At 40.7% G+C, this 22,344-nt stretch overlaps 1 protein-coding gene and 1 pseudogene across 1 annotated transcript; one reads left to right on the plus strand and one right to left on the minus strand.

The window, feature by feature from the left end:
• Positions 1-3,934: 3,934 nt before the first annotated feature.
• LOC103631591 (lipase-like) lies at positions 3,935-5,100 on the minus strand (annotated as a pseudogene).
• Positions 5,101-20,708: 15,608 nt separating this feature from the next.
• Positions 20,709-21,840, plus strand: LOC100216880 (pollen allergen Phl p 2). The gene has a single exon (NM_001143267.1). The coding sequence runs from the start codon at positions 20,756-20,758 to the stop codon at positions 21,116-21,118; it is 363 nt and encodes a 120-aa protein (NP_001136739.1). The 5' UTR covers positions 20,709-20,755; the 3' UTR covers positions 21,119-21,840.
• Positions 21,841-22,344: the final 504 nt, after the last annotated feature.

Raw genomic sequence — 22,344 nt, forward strand, 5'->3', positions numbered from 1 at the left:
AAGGCATTACATTTCTTAGGTAGAAGAGTAATGATCCCAAAATTAAGACTATAGACAGGGAGAGTGCCATTGTGAAATTACATGAACAAGGCTAGTAAATCATCTTTTATTATTTATCATAAAACCTGGTAAAACTCAGTCGGAAAACCATCTGGTCCAGGAGCTTTATTATGTTCCATGTAGAAAATAGCCTCACAGACCTCATCAACAGTGAAGGGCGCCATCAAAATTGCATTTTCGATATCTGAAACCTAGGTGATATTGTGAGTAATCGATTCCTGCAGCGATATTGAGTTTTGTTTCGGCTTCCAGAATTGGCCTTTATAGTAATTAGTGATATGGAGTTTGAGGTCCACCTCTTCAATACGGGTCCCGTCATTGTCCTCGAGGTTATAAATACTTTGTTTTTTATGTTTGCTATTGGCAACTGACTGAAAGTATTTAGTGTTATTGTCCCCTTCAAGAAGATGTTTAACTTTCGCCCGTTGAAAGAGACAGATTTCCTCTTCTCTTAAGATAGCAGCAAGTCTTTCGTCAATATATATTTTTAGTGCTAGCTCATTTGGCGAAAGTTGAGAAGTCTCTGCCTTTTTATCCAACTCGTCAAGCTTTTGAGTAAGTCGAGACTTCTCCCTTCGAAGTGATCCAGTTGTGTTCTTGGCCCAACCACGAAGGTATTGACGCAAGACTCTTATCTTACATTGCCATTTCTCCATTGATGTGATTCCCCTCGTTTGTTGCTGCCAAATCGTCGAAACCATATCATGGAACCCATCTCTAATGAGCCATCCTAACTCAAATTCAAATTGGGAGTGGGTTCTGAGCTGTAAGGTAACCCTGGCATTGAGCAGTAACGGTGTGTGGTCCGAGCGAGATCTATGAAGCGCTACGACAGAGACATTATGGAATTTTAGTTCTCAATCGATACTCATAAAAACTCTATCTAGTTTTCCGAAGGTTGGTGATCTAAATTGTTGGACCAAGTAAAATGACAATGCTTCAAGTCAATCTCTTTCATCTCAAGGCTCTCTATGACGGTATTAAATAAATTAGTCCAACGAAATTGAAGTTATTTTTGTTTTTATCCTCGGGCATTCTCATTATATTGAAATCTCCTGATAATAAAAGGCTAGGACTCTACACCAACTACACTAGCCATCTCCGCTAAGAAGACATTCTTGAGGTCATCATGAGCTGGGCCATACACCACATAAAGGGCCCATTTAAAATCATCTGATTTATTTCTAAGAAGAAATTTCGTGTAAAAATCCCCCTCATCAATAGCTCCAATGTCAAAAACCGCTGGATTTACTCCTAAAATCATTCCTCCGGATCTACCTGGCAATAGTGTGCCAGAGAAAATCAATCCCACCACTTATATGCCGCAAAGTGGATTCCGAGAAAAGTCCCTGTCCATCGCAAATATCACTAAGAAGTCGAGACGATGATCTTTAGCTAAGGTAGAAAGATAATTATGTTTAGCAAGTCTGCGAGACCTCTGCCAAAAAATACCCTTCATTTTAAACTAATTTTAGATAGGGTGACTATTTTTTTAGAGGGACGAGAAGGCCTCCTTACTGAAGTAAAATGATTCGTCTTTTTTATGACGTGGAACAACACTAACATCATAGCCCCACTCTAGACCGTCTTGGTCAGAGTTATCGTCCTATCTTTTAGTAGCATTTGAAAGGTGAGTATCAATTTCATCCTACATCTGGCTGATACAAGATTACACGGAGAAGAGATGGGCAAAGGAGAATTTGATAGGAAATGGCAAGCAGCACATCGGATTAAGGAGTTCTAGTGATGGGATGCAACGGGAACTTTATTAGGTGAACATCTAGTGCACAAGAGAGCGAAGCAGAACTTTCCGGTGGGAAAGAGATGAGCTAGTTGTAAAATCGCCTGTGGTCTCACTGTGCAGTTGTCGATCGAGAGATCTCTTCCTTCCGGCTCCTGACCAGACCGTCGGAATCAGTTAATGGCACAAGTTTTGCTTCTGTTCGCTTCTATAAATCACTAGGTCAGTGCCCGTGCATTACAACGGAATTATATCATAGCTCGATAACTGATGAGATGGAGGACGACATCTACGAGCCGTCCGGGATGACGTTGAAGAGAAACTCGGACCTGTGACGCACGAGCACTGTGAGTAGTGTAGTATACAAGATTTAACAAGACAATTTAAAGGCAAAAATTCAAGAATGATCTTTCATAGAACATCATAGTTTAGATATTCAGATCAATAAATATAAAATAAACATAAGCATAACTATTTATTTAATCTATTTTTTTATAATAGGTTGAGCTACTCTTGTATATTTCCATAAATGTTAAATCACGAGGGGAATGGAATGGGAATGATGAACGCACGAACGTGGAGAGGGCGACACACGAAACCGCTGCCAGAGATCGACATCATCGGTTGGGAGAAGACTCTGAGCGTCCCTAGCGATGCGGGTGGGCCACGGGCGGAGGTGGTTGCGGCTGGCGGAGCAAGGATTGCGCGTGATTGATTCAGAGCTCGAAGGTTACTGGGCGGAGGTCAGCTGTGGGCCCATGTGATCGGACGGTCCAGATTGACCGAAGGCAGAACGACAAAAACAGAGAGGCAGGCTACCCTTGCAGCTTTAATAAGTAGTAGAGAAAAACAGGTGCAGTCTTAGTGATATCCAGAGCAGCTCCATTCTTTAATCATATATCCATCAGAGAAATTATACAATGAGTCAGTGACATCATTTCTACAGGAGTAATGTTGCAAGATGCAAGAGTTTAAAACGAACAACACTACCTCGTATTAATATGATAAGAGCATGCTGGAAAAATATATAAAGATACATAAGTAGGAAGCTCGTTTCAATGAAGGATTTCCAATATTCTGTATAACGTCCCATTTAAAATTGCTAGAAGATATGTAAGTAATCTGAGCATAATATGAGAGGTAACAAATTTAATTTAATAATCAATGTGTTAATAGATGAGGCTCGTGCGTTGCAATGAGAACATATAATATCACAATAACTTATATACAAATGAGTGTTATACTACTATGAGATGTAGGACGACATCTGCTAGCCATCCGGGATAGCATCGAAGCGAAACTCGGGTCGCGGTCGAGTGCGCTGGCCCTATGGCGTGAGGTCGCTCGTCTAGGTGCCGCGTGAGGTGGAGGGGACAGTCTCGGGGAGGGAGCAATCTCCGAGGGCCAGTGGTGGAGTGGCGGCGCGCGGTCACCGAGCCGCTCGCCTTGCGGCAGCGGAGGGATCAGATATACACACGACACAAAATTTAAAGTTAAATGAGTAGAGTTGAATGTTGTCCATGTATGTAAATTGAGAGTTGAGACCTTTGACTCCGATTGTAAATACACGAGTCCATACAGAAAGCAAAAGTGTCGACAACAACACGGCGTCACTTCGTCGCATGACACTATGACAGCAGGATCTGATTCCTCCGGCTAAGAGCAGGCACTCTGTATTGGAGGGATCACGCTCTGTTGAATCATGATCTTCAGGTTCAGAATAGCATGAATGAAGGTTTGCAAGGGGCTGCATTCTTTGATATGAACAAGCAAACACATACATGAAATGAAGGTAAAGCTAAGGTGTAATTCTGTAAAAAAATCTTGAAATGCCTCATGTAGCAACAAAATGATGGAATGGCCAAACAAGGAGTACCACCTAATACTTGCATAACTTGGTAATACACAGTGTTATTGATATACACAAATTGAATTGTGCGGCAATCTTATGGAGCTTACATGTATCGAATGTCACTTGGTCAAAGGGGTACATTTAAAAAGGTGAGTCTCTCCTTAGTCCTTACCCTCTGGAGAGCCCAGTATTTCATGAGCTGTACACAACAGTATTTCATGAGCTGTACACAAATTGAAAATAAAAATATTGTACAAGGGTGCATTTCGTGGCATACAAAGTCACATTGATTTTAGAGCTCGTGATTCTTGCATATATATCTTAACAAGATGATGGATCCATCAACTTCACGAATGTAGTTGTATACTTGGTTGGCTGTACCAATCACGAACTGACAGATTCCCCTTGAATCAGCATGTAGTGTGACACTGTAGTACTCAAGATGATCTGCTACGCTCATCCCATAGACCCGCTTTTTCAAGAAAACACAAATAATATGAAACACACATAGGAAATAAATGTCCAAAATAGATAGACTGATATGTACCTGCTATAGGTCGGGTCCTCACCAGAATCATCACATACAATCTCATTTCTGGCAACTACATTTCCATCTATGCTCTCATGAAGTCAAACCTAAAGATAAATAAATACAGAAGAAATGGATGGACGCTAATCTAGGAAAAGTATGCATCTCTATAAATTCTTTTCGACTATAACCAAATACATAGCTCTCTAGCGAAGTGTTGGTATGTCCATTCACTTAGGTAATAATAGTACGGTGGTAATTGCGGCACAATATCGTTCTGATGGGTCACATGGATTGTTCTTGGGACTTGTTCGCCAAGGCATACAACAAAAGCAGGATTGCCTATCCGAGGCTGTCCAAAAGTCATGTGCCCAACGTCCTATGATCCAAATTTAACATGTAAAAAATGTAGAGATATCAATGAAGCCAACCATCTGATATATTAACAATACATGCGATGGTATCACAAAACAAGTACATGTTATTTGTAGAGCATATATTGAAATTTGGTATAATAAATCAAGTACATTAAAAATACTTACAAATAGACCAAGGGCACAAAATGAAGCTAGATCCCCTCCAATGGAGTGTCCCACAACATTTACAGGTAGATTTCCATATGTTTTTCTTGCCCATTTAATAGACTTCAGGATCTCATATAGCAGAGTTGTACTATCATATGCAGAAGAAAACCTATGATGGACCTGCAACATTAGACAGACAAGCAACAGGCAAACACAAGTCTGGCACAGGAAAAATGGTAATAAAGAGTGACATATTCAAAGATGCATATATTCTATCCCAAACCATTCGATTTTTCCAAGGGACTCCATGTCTGGCACAGAAAAAACTCCACAAGTGTTAATATTTTGCCATCACTTAGAGCAACTATACATGTGAGAACGATTCTGTTTCCATGCTTAGCACATATCACCACCGTGAAATCTGCACATCACATCGTCTATTACCAGGAGTTGGCATCAGGACTAAAGAGTGAAATACTTGACAAATTGTTAGGCCTAAATGTGTTAAATTTTGTTATGAGTCCAGTCAAGGTTAGTAGCCACTCTGCACATAGACAGAAACATGATCCCCATTCACCTCTACTGGGCAAAATAGTTATACTGACTCTGTCAAAAATTAAAATTTGTTTTACCTTTAAATGAATTAATACAATAATTAATGTATGTGTTTCATATATGTGTCTAGATTCATCATCATCCTTTTGAATATAGACATAAAAAACAAGAGCTACAATGACTAATATTTTGGGACGGAGAGAGTATTTGTCTTGGTTTAGAAGAACTACGGATGGCAAACTCAAACTCTGAAGCAGTGAAGCCTCGAGGAGGGTGTTTATTGCTCTGTTATCTAGACCATTTTGAATGATACTATGATAGAATTGAGCCTTCCAATGTTCGGGGTTTCCTAACCACAATCGTGTACTGCCTTACAATCATCTCTAGAGCAAGGAGGGCCTCTCGGTACCAAAACATCCCATATAACTTTAGCTTTCAAGGCAAAAAAATATATTTTTCCTTCATAATATAAAATGATAGTAACATTACACAAAGAACTCACAAGGCAGAAGGAGCAACGATAATAGCATCGTGGCCCAATTTATTGTCTTATTTTGCTTTTATATTACTTTGTGTTGATCTTCTACAACTACTTTTGTGTGATATATCATGGCTTATCAACTCAAGGCAAGAAGCAAGGCAGAAGGCAATCAGTGCAGCCTAGCAGTAGTAGCTCTAATGTTTTAAAATATCATAAGTTAATGTCAAGGATATTAGCTTTGACATACTTGAAGTTTTATAGACCAATATAAGATTATCAATCGTGAGCTTGTGATGAAGTTAGAAACTAATTTCACCTGATGCATTTGATTGTTGTCCTCAGCAGCAGGCTCACTACTTCCATCACCCATATCAAAAAGCCCAACCCTCTTATTGTTGTTACCAAGGCTACTTTGGTATCTGCAAAAAAAACTTTTGAATTAGCCTTAAAATTTACAATAAGTACCAAGTGGAACAAATGTGGAGGTATAACAATTTAAATTAGAAGTTTCTTAATTTTAGTAGTATGCATCTTTGTAATTAAGATTAAAAAAGCATAGAACTTTCTATTTCAAGAACTGTTTTCTGTACAGTGCACTTGCGTTTTCCTCAAGGCGACGTAGGAATTCAACTCTTTGATCTGTACAGTGCACAAGAAACATTACAAAAATGTGTAGGGTGAAATACAATCAGGCTACTGGAATTACCAATCATGAATTGTTTTCTGTCATTTAGCTGCTTGTTGATCACAGGTGGATTATTTGACTCCTCGTCTTTAAGAATGCGATCCTTTTGGCCATGCGGCAATGCAATGGAAATGGGATGTCAAGTGAAAGTGGAAACTCGAATAATCCTTTTAAGGGTAGTGTAACTTATGATAGTGAAATAAAATTAATATATAGGATGACTAAAGACACCACACCTGAATAGTTTGAAGGAAGAAAATAAGAACAGATCAAACACTTTTGTTACTCCTGTCCTTAGGTTGCTCAGGTCGACCAGAAACATACATGCCATTGCTCAACTGATGCGAAATCTTGAACTCATACTCTGAACCAGGATATCAACTGTATCTCAAGTTTTGACCCCCGTGCTATGTAATCAACATGCTATATTTGGGTCTTAACATGCACACCTTCTCTTCTTACAGTAAGACTTACACCTTCCATGAGCTCCTTAAAGCATACATTGAATTAAACAATTGAAGTTAGATGAACTCCTGGTACTACAAGATCAAATTGCTATCATGGCAAGTTGCTCCTGTGAAAAAGATGCCATCTAATGTTGACACAACTGGATTACGAGCAAATTAAGGTTCCACAGAATTAACGTATTTCTCAACCCGTCATGCTAGGTGCAGAAGAACCATCCAAATAGCATCAGACCATTATATTGTTAGAAAATGGAAGATGACTCACAAACTTCTAAGAAAATACTGAAACCAATGTTTTAAAAACAAAATACAAGGAAAAAACCTATGAGGAACAAGGTACCATGGACAAATATTTCATTTTAGAGGCCATCTACAATCAAAAAAATACAAACAAAAAAATACACGAGTTTCAATTTTTCCATATCAATTCAAGCAAGAAACACTTATTATTTATGATGCTAGTTGGACATTGTCATAAAAACATACCTCATTAGCCTGTCCAAATAATACATGGTATGCTGCTCTATCTTTAAGCAACTTGACCCTTAGAGAGAGAAAACCTCCGTACATGTTCAAAGTTGTGTTCTCCACGACAAATGTTTCTGAGACACCAGGTAGCATGAGGAAACAATATTAACAGCTCTGTAACTATATAAAAATTTCTAACAAACTAAAATACAATAAGTTTAAGACAACTTTGGTTGCATAAACATATAAAATCAAATTAGAAAGGAACATTGGATAGAATACAAAGAAAAGATCCATGAAGACGCATAACCAAAGAATAGATGAACCAAACTACTGCAAATTCATGACTAAAAGCTCACTGTAATTGACTTGCTTCAAGAACACAATAATACTACTGTGAATATGTGATACAACTTAATCATAGTAGTAAAATTACATCTGATGTTGTATTTGGTAAAAAAATATTTTTTCAGAGTTCAGAGCCAACAACTAAACTCAGGTGTTACAAGGTACAACGAACCTTACTATTCAGATTATTAATATAAAAACTCAAGACAGGTGTAATCCTCAAACAATCATAAGCAATGTGTATAGGAATTTTAGACATAATGGTGCCTACCACATGCTTTAGTATTCAGATTATTAACACAAACTCATGACATAATGACCAAAAAATATTACACACAAACATGGACATAATGTTGTTTAGGAATTTCAGACATATATAGAGGTCAAATAGAGGAATTTCAGACAATGAACAATTATCATCATCAATAGGCTAGAGTTCAAATTCTTAATATATGAACTTGACATATAATAGTGCCTCTAGCAGTGTCGCCTTAGTTTAAAAGCAGTAATATGGCCTAGAGAGGAGAGGAGAGGAGAGGAGAGAAGAAAAGAGAAGAGAAGAGAGGAAATAAACAATATCTATTGCTTTCCATATAAACTCACAAAGTTATATATATTCCAATCCCATGGAGAGATGAGGGGAGGAGAGCTACAAAAACCAATTATGTTATGTTTCTCCTTTCAGGCCTAACCCTATGCAGCAGCATATTCATCCAAGAAACCAACAACCTGTAACATATCCCTTATTATCCTACCCATTACAAACTTGTCATTAAAATTAAATTCAGTATTGACTAATATTATCTCGATCAATCTTCAAGGACATCGAGCTCGATTTTGCTATGCCACAGAGAATGGTGCATGTGGACCCTTCTTCCTTATATGCATCAGGTGGTCTAAAGTTGGCTTTAACCTTTAGCCCACCTTACATTAGAGATTTGGACATCAAAAGAAAGCTAAAACATTCTAAAGCTTTTAGATCTCTAGGTTTAGAAGAGGGAGGCAAACATGCCCTAGAATATTGGAGATCGCAGCTGCTGCTATCACCAAGTAACACACTAAGATATCGAAGACCGCAACTGCTGCTATCATCGTTTAAAGTACAGGATTCAGTGGTGGTGCTTTTGCTTCTACCTTAACAACTAAGATCTCAATCCATCTTAATTTGTCCAACCAAACTCTGAATGAAAAAAAGGAATCGCATTTCAGGAATGATTGACGAGTTAGCACAATGCAGGTTCAGAACCTTTGGTTATTTCCAAAATAAAGACTTGCATGTATGGCTATAACAATTTATACTTTTAAAAATGGATACTTATTGAGACCTGATAACCACATTCAGCTAGCTTAGCAGGAGGGAGCATGCTAACTCATAATGCCTTGTAATTACTGAATACTGATGAACCAGCGGAGCCATACCTCATTGATATCCTCAAGTAGCTCTGACAAACAAATTAGGGGACATGACAAACAAATTAGGGGACACTACCTCTGCGTATCTGCACAAGGGCCCAAGAGAGGTGGGGCCCGACCATAGGAACGGAGCTCTCAGCTCCCACACCATGCACTAGTGAATGCGAGCAGCTGATCTGGCCTTCCAGTAATCCGATCTGCATGCAGGGTGATCCAGGATTCACGTGGATAAGGATGAAATCAAGAGAGCGCTAGCTAGGATCACACACCAATAGCACAAGGAAGGAAGGAATGAGCGAGCGAACCTTGAGGAAAACATCACCGACGGACTTCTTTGTGTGGCTCTCCGTCGTTGGTCGCAACCCCCGCCACCGCCCTCACTCGTCGCACATCGTGCTGTGGTCACGGTCGGGGCTGCCCTTCCGTCCGGTCGACCGTTCGAGCATGGGGTGATCAAGCAGGACTCGAGGAGGAAGTAGCGGATTTATGGCGACGGATCGGGGTAGCGGGGCCGAGTGTGGGTTGTTGGCTTTTTGCGGCCGTGGGCGTGGAAGGCGGGGGTGGGGTGGGCGGAGGGGTCATGAGCTAGAGGGGAGATCGTGGAGGGAGTGAGCAGTTTGGATAGAGATCGTGGGGGATTTCTTTGCGCGGGCGTCTTGGAGTGAGCGGGTGCTCCTGAGATGGCTGAGATCGACGATGAATAGGAGAGCACGGGACGGAGACGACGCTAGCAGGAAGAGCTAGAGGGCGAGGGCTCGTTGGGCAGAGAAAGCAAGGGAGACTGACTTTGGAATATTATTTGTGTAGCTGAAGTCAAGCTTTATTGCATAGCATGTTCTGACTTTGGAAGGTGCAACTAAGACAGCAGCCGCACCTACCCCGAAGGTTCCCCAAGAACCGTCGCAGAACATCATCCAAGCTTCAGCATCTTTATTTGCTTCTTCTTCCTGAGCCCCTGGCGTCCAGTCAGCGATAAAGTATGCTAGCGCCTGGGACTGAATCGAGGATCTATGCACATAATCAATGCTGAATTCGTTGAGTTCTGCAGCCCACTTTACAATCCTTCCAGTAGCTTCTCTGTTCCTCATGATGTCCTTCAGAGGCTATGACGAAGGAACAATTATATGGAATGCTTGAAAATAATGCTGAAGCTTCCTGGAGGCCATTAAGACAGCATACAACACTTTCTCCAATTCTGTATAATTTTTCTTTGAGAAGCTTAAAACTTCGGAGACAAAGTATACTGGGGCTTGCTTTTTTATTTGTCCTTCCAATTTCTCCCGCACAAGCGCCGCACTCACTGCAGAGTGCGAAGCTGCCACATATAATAGTAACGGAGCCCCTGGCGCAGGTGGAGTTAATGTTGTTATATCAATAAAGTATTGCTTCAGCTCTTCAATGGCTTTCTGTTGAGCTGGGGCCCATTGAAAGACTACGGCTGACTTCAGTATTTCAAAGAATGGCAAGTTTCTTTCTGCTGATCTAGATATAAATCTATTCAACAAAGCCAATCTTCCTGCCAACCGCTGGGCCCCCTTCTTTGTGCTCGGTGGTTCCATTCGAAGGATAGCTTCGATCTTGCTTGGGTTAGCTTCAATCCCCTTCATCGAAACCAGACAGCCAAGGAACTTGCCCTTCTTCACTCCAAAGACACACTTTTCAGGATTTAATTTCAGGCCAGCTTGTCTGAAATTAGCAAATGTTTCTTGCAGATCAGTGATATGATTTTCTTGCTTCGTGCTTTTTACTATGATATCATCAACGTATGTTAGCACATTTCTGCCTATCTAGGAATGAAGGACCTTGGCTATCATCCTGTTGAAACTGCCTCCAGCATTTTTGAGCCCCTCACGCATCCGAAGATAGCAATAGGTTCCACTAGGGGTTATGAAGCTAGTCTTCGGCTCATCCTCCTTCTTCATCCAAATTTGATGATATCCTGAGTAGCAATCCAGAAGACTCATAAGTTCTAACGAAGCTGCTGCATCCACAAGAGAGTCTATCCTTGGTAATGGAAATTCGTCCTTCGGACATGCCTTGTTAAGATCCGTGAAATCAATACACATTCTCCATTTGCCATTGGCCTTCTTCACCATAACAGTATTGGCTAACCACTCTGTATATTTCACTTCTCTGATGACACCAGCACTGAGAAGTCTTTTTACTTCATTCCGAGCACCTTTGGCTTTATCATCAGACATTTTCCGAAGCCTTTGCTTTCTAGGCCTGAAGGATGATCGACATTGAGTGAATGTTCAATGACATCCCTGTTGACACCACAGAGATCATTGGCTGACCATGCGAAAACATCTTTGTTGTTGAATAAAAACCTTATCAAAGTTTTTTCCTGCTCTTCAGATAATTGAGACCCCAGCAGTACCTTCTGCTCTGTTATGTCTTCACATAGAAGCATGGGCTTCTACTGATCAGCCGAAGCAGCCTTCTCTCTTCTGTACTTGTACTGCTCATAAGATTTAGCTCCATCTATATTGTGGATGGCTTTTGAGTCTGTCCAATTTCCCTTAGCCTTTCTGGCAGCTTCCTGACTTCCATGAATTGCAATAGGCCCTTGTTCCGAAGGTATCTTCATGCATAGGTATGCTGGATGAAGAATTGCTTCAAAAGCATTAAGTGTCCCACGACCAATGATTGCATTGTAGGGGTACTCCATATCAACAATATCAAACACAACATGTTCGGTCCTTGTGTTGTGGACAAATCCGAAGGTCACTAGCATTATGATCTTGCCAAGTGCTACGATCTGCCTTCCTCCGAAGCCACAAATAGGGTGTGTAGCATCATGAATCTTGTCCTCTGGCTCTTGCATCTGTCTGAAGGCCTTAGCAAATATGATATCCGCTGCACTGCCTGTATCAACCAGAACATTGTGGACCAGAAATCCCTTGATAACACAAGAGATAACCATAGCATCATTATGAGGGTAATCCTTGAGCTGAAGGTCCTCCTGGGAGAAGGTGATTGGTATGTGGGACCATTTTGACTTGATGAAGGGTCCCTGCACCCCAACATGCTGCACTCTTCTCTGAACCTCCATCTTTTGCTTCTTGTTGGCCGGTTCTGAACATGAACCGCCTGTTATCGGGAGCACCAGCTTCGTAGCCGAAGTCGTTTCAGCTTGGGTTTTGAATGAAGCCATCAGCTCAAAAGTGGAAGTGAGTTCACCGGAGGTGGGCGCCAATGTTGGGGACTTGTTCTCAAATGCTATGAATCAAGAACAAGGCAACACAATGTTAAAGGTTAATATCCTTCGTCCTTCGAAGCATTATTTCCCTTAGGATATAACGATCTTCGGACGAAGGTCATGAAGGACGTACCTTCATCATCATGATAAGTGATAATGAAAGACAAAGCATATGAAACATGAAAGATAACATGAACAATCATATAGCATTATTCACGTATCTTCATTATACAAATTCAAGTATTTAAATACAAAATTTAATCACATTTATACCTTCGGCTTGACAGAAGGCAAAAAATCCAAGCGTTGCACATGAGCCAATACAAGATAGCATGAACAGTACAGGGGTACTGTTCATCTATTTATAGGCACAGGACGCAGCCTGTGAGAAATTACATTCATGTCCTTTACAAAGGTTTACAATCATAATACAAGCTATCATGGGCCGATTGGTCATTTCATCTTTAAGTCGGTGCATTTGGAAATGTACTCTGAAGCCCTTTGATTGATAGCTTCGGTTTTGTACCAGTCTTCCGAAGGTGTTTCTTCTTATGGGACCTTCGGCGACGAAGCAGGCCCCTAACAACCGCATTCCCACACGTGTTATAGATAATACCAGCCCTCTAGAACGCCTGTTTCAAAAATCACCTAATTATTCTTTGCTCCGAGTGTTTGGTTGTGCATGTTGGCCTAACCTCCGCCCATACCAAAAACGAAAACTCTCCTTCCGCTCAAAACAATGTGTTTTCATCGGCTATAGTTCCTTGCATAAAGGATACAAGTGTTTCGATCATGATTCTAGTCGAGTCTATATTTCTAGAGATGTCATTTTTTACGAGCATGTTTTTCCCTTTGCACATCTCTCCCCAGGCGCTACTTCATCACCTGATACTCAAACTAATTCATCATTACGCAATATGCATTTAAATGATGGCAGTTCTAATGTGCAGCATGGCTTTATGCAATTACCTCATGTGTTTGTTAACCACTTGAATGCAGAACATATGGTGGAATCTGTCTCCAGAGCACCTTTGGGATCGTCGCCAGTGCATGCTGAGGTCCCATCACCATTGGCAACACCACCCGTTAATGATGCGCCCATCATTCTGCCCCTGGACTCTACGGGTCATGCACCTGCTACTACTGCACCGGACACTTCTTTGGCGCCAGTTCCGGTCTTAGCAGCCTCTAGTTGTCCTGCATCAACCGAGATGGCAGTCAAGGTATCTAACGAACCAACTTCACATATCACTGCTCTTTCTGATCCGCTTTGGCGCCAAGCCATGCAAGAAGAATTTCAGGCGCTGATTCAAAATAATACCTGGCATCTGGTACCTCCGGTCGATGGTCTCAATGTGATTGACTGTAAATGGGTGTTCAAGTTGAAGCATCATTCTGATGGCTCCATTGAGCGTCATAAAGCCCGCTTAGTGGCAAAAGGTTTCAAGCAGCAATATGGTGTTGATTATGCTGATACTTTCAGCCCGGTTGTCAAACCAACTACTATCAGATTGCTTCTTTCTCTTGCAGTCTCTCGTGGTTAGAACATACGACAAATTGACATCAAAAATGCTTTTCTTCATGGAGTATTGAATGAAGATGTCTACATGCGGCAACCTCCAGGGTTCATTGATGCTAAATATCCCAATTATCTTTGCAAAGTGGATAAGTCTTTATATGGCCTTAAGCAAGCACCACGTGCGTGGTTTCGCGTCTAAGCTCCAAACTTATTGAGTTCGGATTCACAGCTTCCAAAGCTGATGTCTCTCTATTTATTTTCAATAAGGCCAATCTTCATATTTATATGTTGATCTATGTTGATGACATCATAATTATCAGTTCTTCTCCAACGGCTACTAAAAAATTGTTGCTCCAGCTTCAAGAGGATTTTGCAGTCAAAGATTTGGGTTATCTCCATTACTTCCTTGGCATTGAGGTGGCTCATTATCCTGATCGTTTGGTTCTGTCTCAACACAAGTACATTCGAGATCTTCTAGCCAAAACCAACATGGCAACATCCAAAGGCGTACCAACTCCTATGCTGCCAACAGATAAATTATCACTTGATGGAGGCGACCCCTTATTTCCTGAAGATGCCACAAGATATAGGAGTGTTGTGGGAGCTCTCCAGTATCTTCTTCTGACACGACCGGATCTCTCTTTTTCTATTAATCGGGTCTGCCAATATATGGTCGCACCAACCACTATGCATTGAGCTGCTGTGAAGCGTAATCTACGGTATTTGCACGCCACCTATGATCTTTGTTTATGCTTCATGAAGATCGGTTCCTCTCTTCTTAGTGCCTTTTCGGATGCTGACTGGGCTGGTAATCCGGATGATAGGCGTAGCACTGGAGGCTATGCTATGTTTTTTGGTGGGAATCTAGTGTCTTGGAGCTCTCGAAAACAATCTACAGTCTCTCGTTCCATTGCTGAATCTGAATACAAGGCAATCGCTGATGCCACAGCTAAACTTATATGGATACAGGTTTTATTACGAGAACTTGGTATACAGCAGGATTGTCCACCTACACTCTGGTGTGACAATCTTAGAGCCACCTATTTATCAGTGAATCCTATTTTCCATCGCCGTTCTAAACACATTGAGGTCGATTATCATTTTGTTAGGGAACGGGTTGCGTCTCATCAATGGGACATTCGGTCGATCTCGACGAAAGATCAGCTTGCTGATGCATTTACCAAACCATTGGTTGGACCAGCGTTCACGCAATTTTGAAACAATCTTGACTTAGTTTTTACGCGTCCAGATTGAGGGGGTGTTAAAGATAGAAACTCTGATCTATTCTGAGTATATAATCCTCATGTTTAGGAAGTTGTGTCTCTTGATTGATTGCGTGAATCACGCTTGTAATCCTACCAAACTTGTACTCTATGATGCTATATAAGATGACCGTCGTGGCTCTTGCCAGGCAGGCTATTCATGCCAACCAACACAATCCACATGAATTAGGATCAAACCGATCAGAGCACTGGTGACGTAGCTAACCCGGCACGAAAATGTATTACATGATTACAAATTGTGCGACCATTGCAACTGCATTCGACAACAATTGCTTGATGGTAGCCATACCAGGAATCACATAATGAGCAGCACCAAGGAGTCAAACCTTTTATACACCTGATCCTTTATCTAATTACCACCTATCCTGCAAGAACTTGGTGTAGTAGCTGATGGTCGATAGTCTCCCAATGCTCGTCGCAGTACTCATCACCATTGATCGTAGTCTCGCAACCGCAATGTAGCCAAGCATAGAGCCTGAACAGTGTAGAAGCATTGTTGCCCAAAGTCATAGAGATGGAGGTGCCTGTCATGCCTTTGACTGCCTGCTCAGGCCTTGATGGGAAGTTGTGAAGCATTAAGCCAAAAGTTCACAAGTAACAGAAGACACAAAATACTTGCTTAAACCTAACCTAACTTTTGGAGTGACCAAGGTAGGTTTTGGTTCAGAGGACGAGAAGACATGGAATGGGGTGATCCTAGATTTGGATTAGGGCCTCACAAAAATATACACGGCGAGCAAAGTGAACTGCTTCCTCTTCAATGTCTCCACCAAATCATGCCCAATGAAAATGGAAACAAAGCGAAATCCTATCACCATAGCTAGCTTGATGGTGAGGTTCTAAGAAACCTGGCACTTGACTCTATTTCAATTGGACTGAAGAAAAACAAAACAGTGCAATAGGAACTTACACCCAACATCTTGATTAGAACCTTGAGGGGAAATATCAGTAGATCACTACCGTAACCCAGATTGAGGAATTTGCATCTCTTCGGAACCATATTCAGAATGTCCATTTTTCAGCCGAATGAAGAAGATAACATCACTTGGAAATAGCCCGCACGTGTTTGGGTAATACAACACCAATTTAGCATACAAAACTTTAGTCTTAGGCTCCTATCGACAATACAGAACAAACACTAGTTGGTCAGCAGCACATGAAGGAAATGATTGTGAAACTTTTAACCTAGATTCGCACCCAAAAAATCCTCATTGTGAAGGATCGAATAAGGCGACTAAAGAGGGATGAATGTGAGCTAATAAAAATGCAGTCTTGACTTGCTTCCTAATTTTACAACCTAACCCCCCAAAACTCCAAACGATATATAAGATATGTGGAAGCATCTGCTGGTGGCTAAATGTTCTTGGTGATGACTGGAGATCACAAGAAAGCGCCCAAATTGGCTATAAATGGGTTTGCAAGGACAATCTTTTAAAACTAGAAATTGAGCACTTAACCTCAATAGAAATGAAGAGAGTGATCAAACCAAAAGCATATCAACCAACTTGTGGTTCCATGTTTCGAAACATTCCTGTGGTATGCATGAGTCCAACCAAACAAATGGATTGCAAAACAAATAGTGAAAAGTCTGAAACGACCTAAAATCGTATCGCTTACTCAGGCTGATTTTAGTAGCCCCGAATTAAGTTCCAAAATGCAAAATTGATCCAAATGGACTCCGATTAGGCTGAAATTTTGCACACATTTTCGCATAGGAGTTTTAAAGGCTCATACAAAATCTGAACTAAAAAGAATTAAAATTCAAATTTAGAACTGAAAATACGAATTTGGATTGGGGTTTTCTAAAAATGGCTCAAGGGAATGGAAAATTATGTTCTAGGTGAATTAATCTATACCACTTGGTGGCAATGATCCTAAGAGATCATAACACGTTTCTATTCAACCCAAATGAGCCCAAGAACTCAGATTCGCAAAATTCCTCAAAAACTCAAACTAGAGTAGTAGAGAGGAGAAGACACAACTCATGATCAAACCCCATCAGATTTGGCATGAATTGAAAACCCCAAAGGGCAATGTGTGGTTCCAACCACACTTCCTTAAAATCACACAAACTTAGATGTAAAGGTTTAAATCATCTAAGGATCTCCTAATAAAATGAGAAGGAAATGAAGATTACAAGTAAAAGAGGTACTAGAAAGATGGTTGAATGGTTTGGATCTCCCCTCCTATTTATAGAGGGTTATTCCTCTTTCCTAAAGTACCCCTAGATATAACTATCTATCCACTCAGCCAGGAGCAAAATGGATCAACTCTTGGATTTTTGATCTGACAGTCACAAACTCTTCATGAAGTTGCTTCACCTAGACGCACCCTCTGTGATGACACTACATGTTGGCTCTGATTCCCTCCAAAATCGTGCCACCGAGTTTTGAGGCCCAAACTCAGTTATACCCGCGAACTGTCATGTTGGGTGGTTTTGAGGCTCAACCCCTGAAACCCCCGCAGGTAGAGTACTTCATATTCATCCCCCAAGTCCTAGACATGTGCCATGCTAGTCCGCAATCGTGTTGGTGACATGATCTGCTTCTCTATGCCCTTATGTTTGTTAGTGTCCCATGGTTTCAGCCGCCATAGCTAGTCATCCGGCTTCTCTAGTCCCTCGGTCAAGACTCAGCGCTCGTCATTCGCCGCTTCTGGTCTATCATCATGAACCCACATGTCCTTCACCTTCACCATCGACCACCATCTCAAGACTCCACACATACGCCACACAGACCAAGAGACATGTTGCAAAAATACACTCATGTCCCAGTTAGTCCACAAGACTCAACCTAAGACACTACATTTGTTGACAATCACTCATCACAAATTGAACCACAAGGACATATATCAACCTTGTGTTTGCAATATCCTCCTTGATGAGTGCATTATCAACACGACCGCACAAACACAAAGATTGGCAGAAAAGAAGGAAGAACTCACTCAAATGAAAAAATGCCATACAAAAGCCAATTCAAGTCATTGGGAGTGAGCAAACCTTGGTCCCCAAAGATATGGGAAACAACTCAATATAACCAAGAAAAAATGGCTAGCCCTCAAGAAGAGGCAAAAGCGGCTCAACAACACTAACCAACAATCAGAGCAAAAGACCGCCATAAAACTGAGAGAAATACTAGTCCCTCAAGAACGAAGCAAAGGCTCAACCCAACTAGCAAAACATATCTTAAAACACCCCCTAAAAGAAATAACTCTCGTTGAAGAAGTGTTGAAAGCCTCATAACAGAATGCATCCTCAATAAGGTATTTGTGTATGTGTATATTTACCCCCCTTGTTGATAAGTGCACGCAGCAAGCACCGCCCATAAGCACATAAAATGCAAATCCCTCTCAAAAGTAGCCTCCTCTTTGAATATGCATGAAAGCAGAAAAAATGCAGGAAATGTAAGACATCAGTCGTACAAATCATGTCAAGGAGGTTAATAAATTCCTTTCAACAAAATGCAAGGATTCTTTGGAGGATTGCTGCTATTAAAGAAAGCCCTGGGTTGCAGACTCAGTATGGAAGGGTGGTATGCTTTCCACTATTGGCGGTTCTAGATAAGAAAAGGTTGAGTTCGTCTGGCTACCTAGGAGGACAAAGCTTCTACAATTTGAGTAATCCTAAACACTAACCCTAAGCCCTAAGTCCTTAATCGTAAACATGTGAGAGCAAAAATGGTGGAGGAGGAGAAAGATATGATATTTGACTAAGCCTTCTATTTTGGGTTGAAATGAGAGTCATCCTAAGATCGATGTATATTTCATCTGAGGCAGAGTACTGCCTCCATTCTGTAATGTTTGTCCAATATCACAATAAGTACACAAATTATAGAAGCGATGCCAAGAAAAAGTTGATGTGAAATGACCAACCATGACTCTGTTAAATATTATGATGTGACATTTTCATTTCAAGTTTTTAATTAGGGTAGTAATTAGGGATGGCAGTGGGTAAGGTACCCAGTGGGCACACGAAGCCATACCCATACCCACTAGGAAAAAATTGACCCATACCCATACCCACTACCCATCATGGGTACAAAATTACATCATACCCATACCCACCATGGGTAGCGGGTACCCATCGGGTACCCATACCCATTAACATTACGATAGACATGATCATTTGAATCGCAAAAATAAGTACCAGCATAACAAATGTATCGAACCCAACATAATTTTATCACAGGTTCAACAATATTCAACATTAAATGGCAACATCATGCCTTCAAATCACACAAAACATAGCATTGATTCTACAAAACTGTGGACAAAATCATGCCTTCAAATCTAATTGTTCAATACACAATACTTAATATTTGAATATATAAGACTTCTAAGCTGTTGGAGCTTAAGGGCATCCTTCTCTTCCAATTCCAGTCTTGTTGCTCAGAGTAAAAGCTTCTACAAAGCAGTAAAAGAAGTATGGGGCAAATAGAGAGAGCAAATTCATTTTATATGAGACATAAATCCGGACCCATGTGTCATATATTAGCGGGTTCTCTATCGCGTAGCGGGTATGGGGCAACAGAGAACATACCCACGCCCACCGTACCCAATGGGCATAACAAATGACCCAATAAAATACCCATGGGTATCAAAATCCGCCATACTCGTGCCCTAATAGGGTTTTTACCCATCGGGTTTCGGGTTTCGGGTACCCATTGCCATCCCTAGTAGTAATGAGTGAAAATATTGCAATAAAAATGCTTGGTATTGTGACATGGAGAACGAAAACAGTATATAATAGTCTTCATGAGGAGCAAAATAAGTGAGCAACTAAGCATAGCTCGGCTGGTAAGGGCACTTGTGGTGTAATCTACCCACCAGGGTTCTAATGATGACTTGTCCATCTCAAGAATCTAGCAGTTATTGAGTGTCTGCATTTGTACTTTATTTTAAAAAGAGAGTGAAACAAGGGTGAAGGTGATTTGATTTTAATAGCTTACTTTATTTTTAAAAAAAGAATTTAAAAAGGGAGTGGAACAAGAATGAAGGTGATTTATTTTTTATAGTTTACTTTATGTTTAAAAAGAATTTAAAAAGGGAGTGGAACTTGAGTTAAGGTGAATTATTATTTATAGTTTTTTAAAAGGCGGAAGGAATGGAACAATAGTGAAGTGATTTATTGTTTATAGTTTACTTTATTTTAAAAAAGAATTTTAAAGGGAATGGAACAAGAGTGAAGGTGATTTATTGTTTTTAGTTTTTTTTAAGAAAAAGAAAAAAGAGTAGAACTAGAGTGAAGGTGATTTGTTGTTTATAGGTTTTTTAAAAATAAGTAGAGAGCTGATCATGACCACATGATTTTGCTTTTCTTCTCTTTTTTGTTATGAGAGGAGTGCATGTCTTGTGTTTGTTTTGAACTTTTGTGTGAGAGGAAAAGAACCAGGACCACCGAGCTCCGACCTACTTATAGCAATTGTGTACACGTGTTCGTGGACAAGTCGGACAGAGTTTTTTCAAGGAACAAAAATACGCTAGCCAGCGATGTCTATGGTGCGCCGTACGCTCCTTGCCTCCATCGTCCATAAATATGGTTCCCAACTGCAACATTGATCTCCCCACACACACGCATCCATCAAAGAAACAAGAGCACACAAACAATACCTCTCTAGCTCGCCACCAACAATGGCCTCTAGGTTCTCCATCATGCTCGCCACAACGGCACTGGCTACGTTTTTTGTGATTGGTTCGTGCACCACCCCGCTCACCTTCAAGGTCGGCAAAGGCTCCAAGCCTGGCCACCTGGTCCTCACCCCCAACATTGCCACCATCTCCGAAGTGGAGATCAAGGAGCACGGTGGCGATGACTTCTCCTTTGAGCTCAAGGAGGGCCCGGCCGGCACCTGGACGCTTGACACAAAGGCCCCACTCAAGTACCCCCTCTGCATCCGCTTTGCCATCAAGTCTGGCGGCTACCGCATCGCCGATGATGTCATCCCTGAAAATTTTAAGGCCGACACCACCTACAAGACCACCCTCAGCATCTGATCATCCTCTTATGAGGAATAATATTTTGAAAGAGCTCATCTGATCCATGTGCCAGCGAGCTAATATTTAATTTTTGTTCTATGGTTATTTTATGGCACCACACCACCCAAGAAATAAGTTATGTTACATGTCCCTTCGTGCACCTTGTTGTGTTGGGTTAATACGGTTATATAAATTGAAATACAATATGTATTTAATATTTTTAGAGAGAAATATGTTGATTTGGTCCATTGTTGGTCACTTGTTTTTTATTCCTTCAGAAGATCAAAAACAAGGCAACACAATTAGATTAACCTTCATGATCATCCTTTACTCTATCTATCTTGGAAGAACGATAGATTAAATGATGTAGATATTAAGCGTCAACAAAGAACGGATGAAGAGCATCAAAGTTATATGTTATGTAATATAAAGATGTGATACATAATTCAACCTTGTTGAATGTTACCCCTTTCCTTCTTTTATTATTCAACAAAGGATTACAAGGATACCTTCGGCTCTTTGGAGTTATAATGCGAAGGTAAAAGAGAAATACAGCTTCTTAGGCGGATCAAGACAATCTTTCCTGGCTAAAAGAGTGTGTCTAATGCATAGCACTGTTCCTCTATTTATATGTGTGAGATACAACTTTGTCAAAATTACAATTATGCCCTTGAGCCTATACATTTGTACTAGCGAGCAAACTAAGGGTAATGTTATCTTCTGCTCTTGTATCCTTGCTGAAGAAGTTATGAGGGCTCTGCTTTATTCCAGTTAGCTTGTTCATCATATGCATACACTAATAATCCGAAGCTTCTGGCTTCGTCTTCTTGATTTAGGTACATGCACGTTTCCTCCAGCCGAAGGCATCCTTCGGCGCTTCACTTCATTAATCCTGAAACAAGCTTACTAATGGTTGATGAGATTTACATTTTGAGGACCTTCAGTAAATGAGGGCCCCAACATCCACCTTCATTATGGAGATGGTTGTACATTTGATTTTCCAATGTTTTGATACTTATGAAATGCTTTGTTTTTTGTTGTTTCTATGGATGGGTCAATGTTCATTTTATTGATTTTAACATGTACCGAATGATGTACCACTATCCATGTTTGTTTTCGACCAAAATGTTGGACGTATAACCATGGATCTTTGGTGAGAAGCTCCTATAACTTAACACATACATCTTTCCTTGCTAGAAATTAGTTTTGGGGATTTTTTTTTCGTGGAGACCATTTATTCAAGA

Source organism: Zea mays, chromosome 6 (assembly GCF_902167145.1).
Source record: "Zea mays cultivar B73 chromosome 6, Zm-B73-REFERENCE-NAM-5.0, whole genome shotgun sequence".
Taxonomy (NCBI): Eukaryota; Viridiplantae; Streptophyta; class Magnoliopsida; order Poales; family Poaceae; genus Zea; species Zea mays.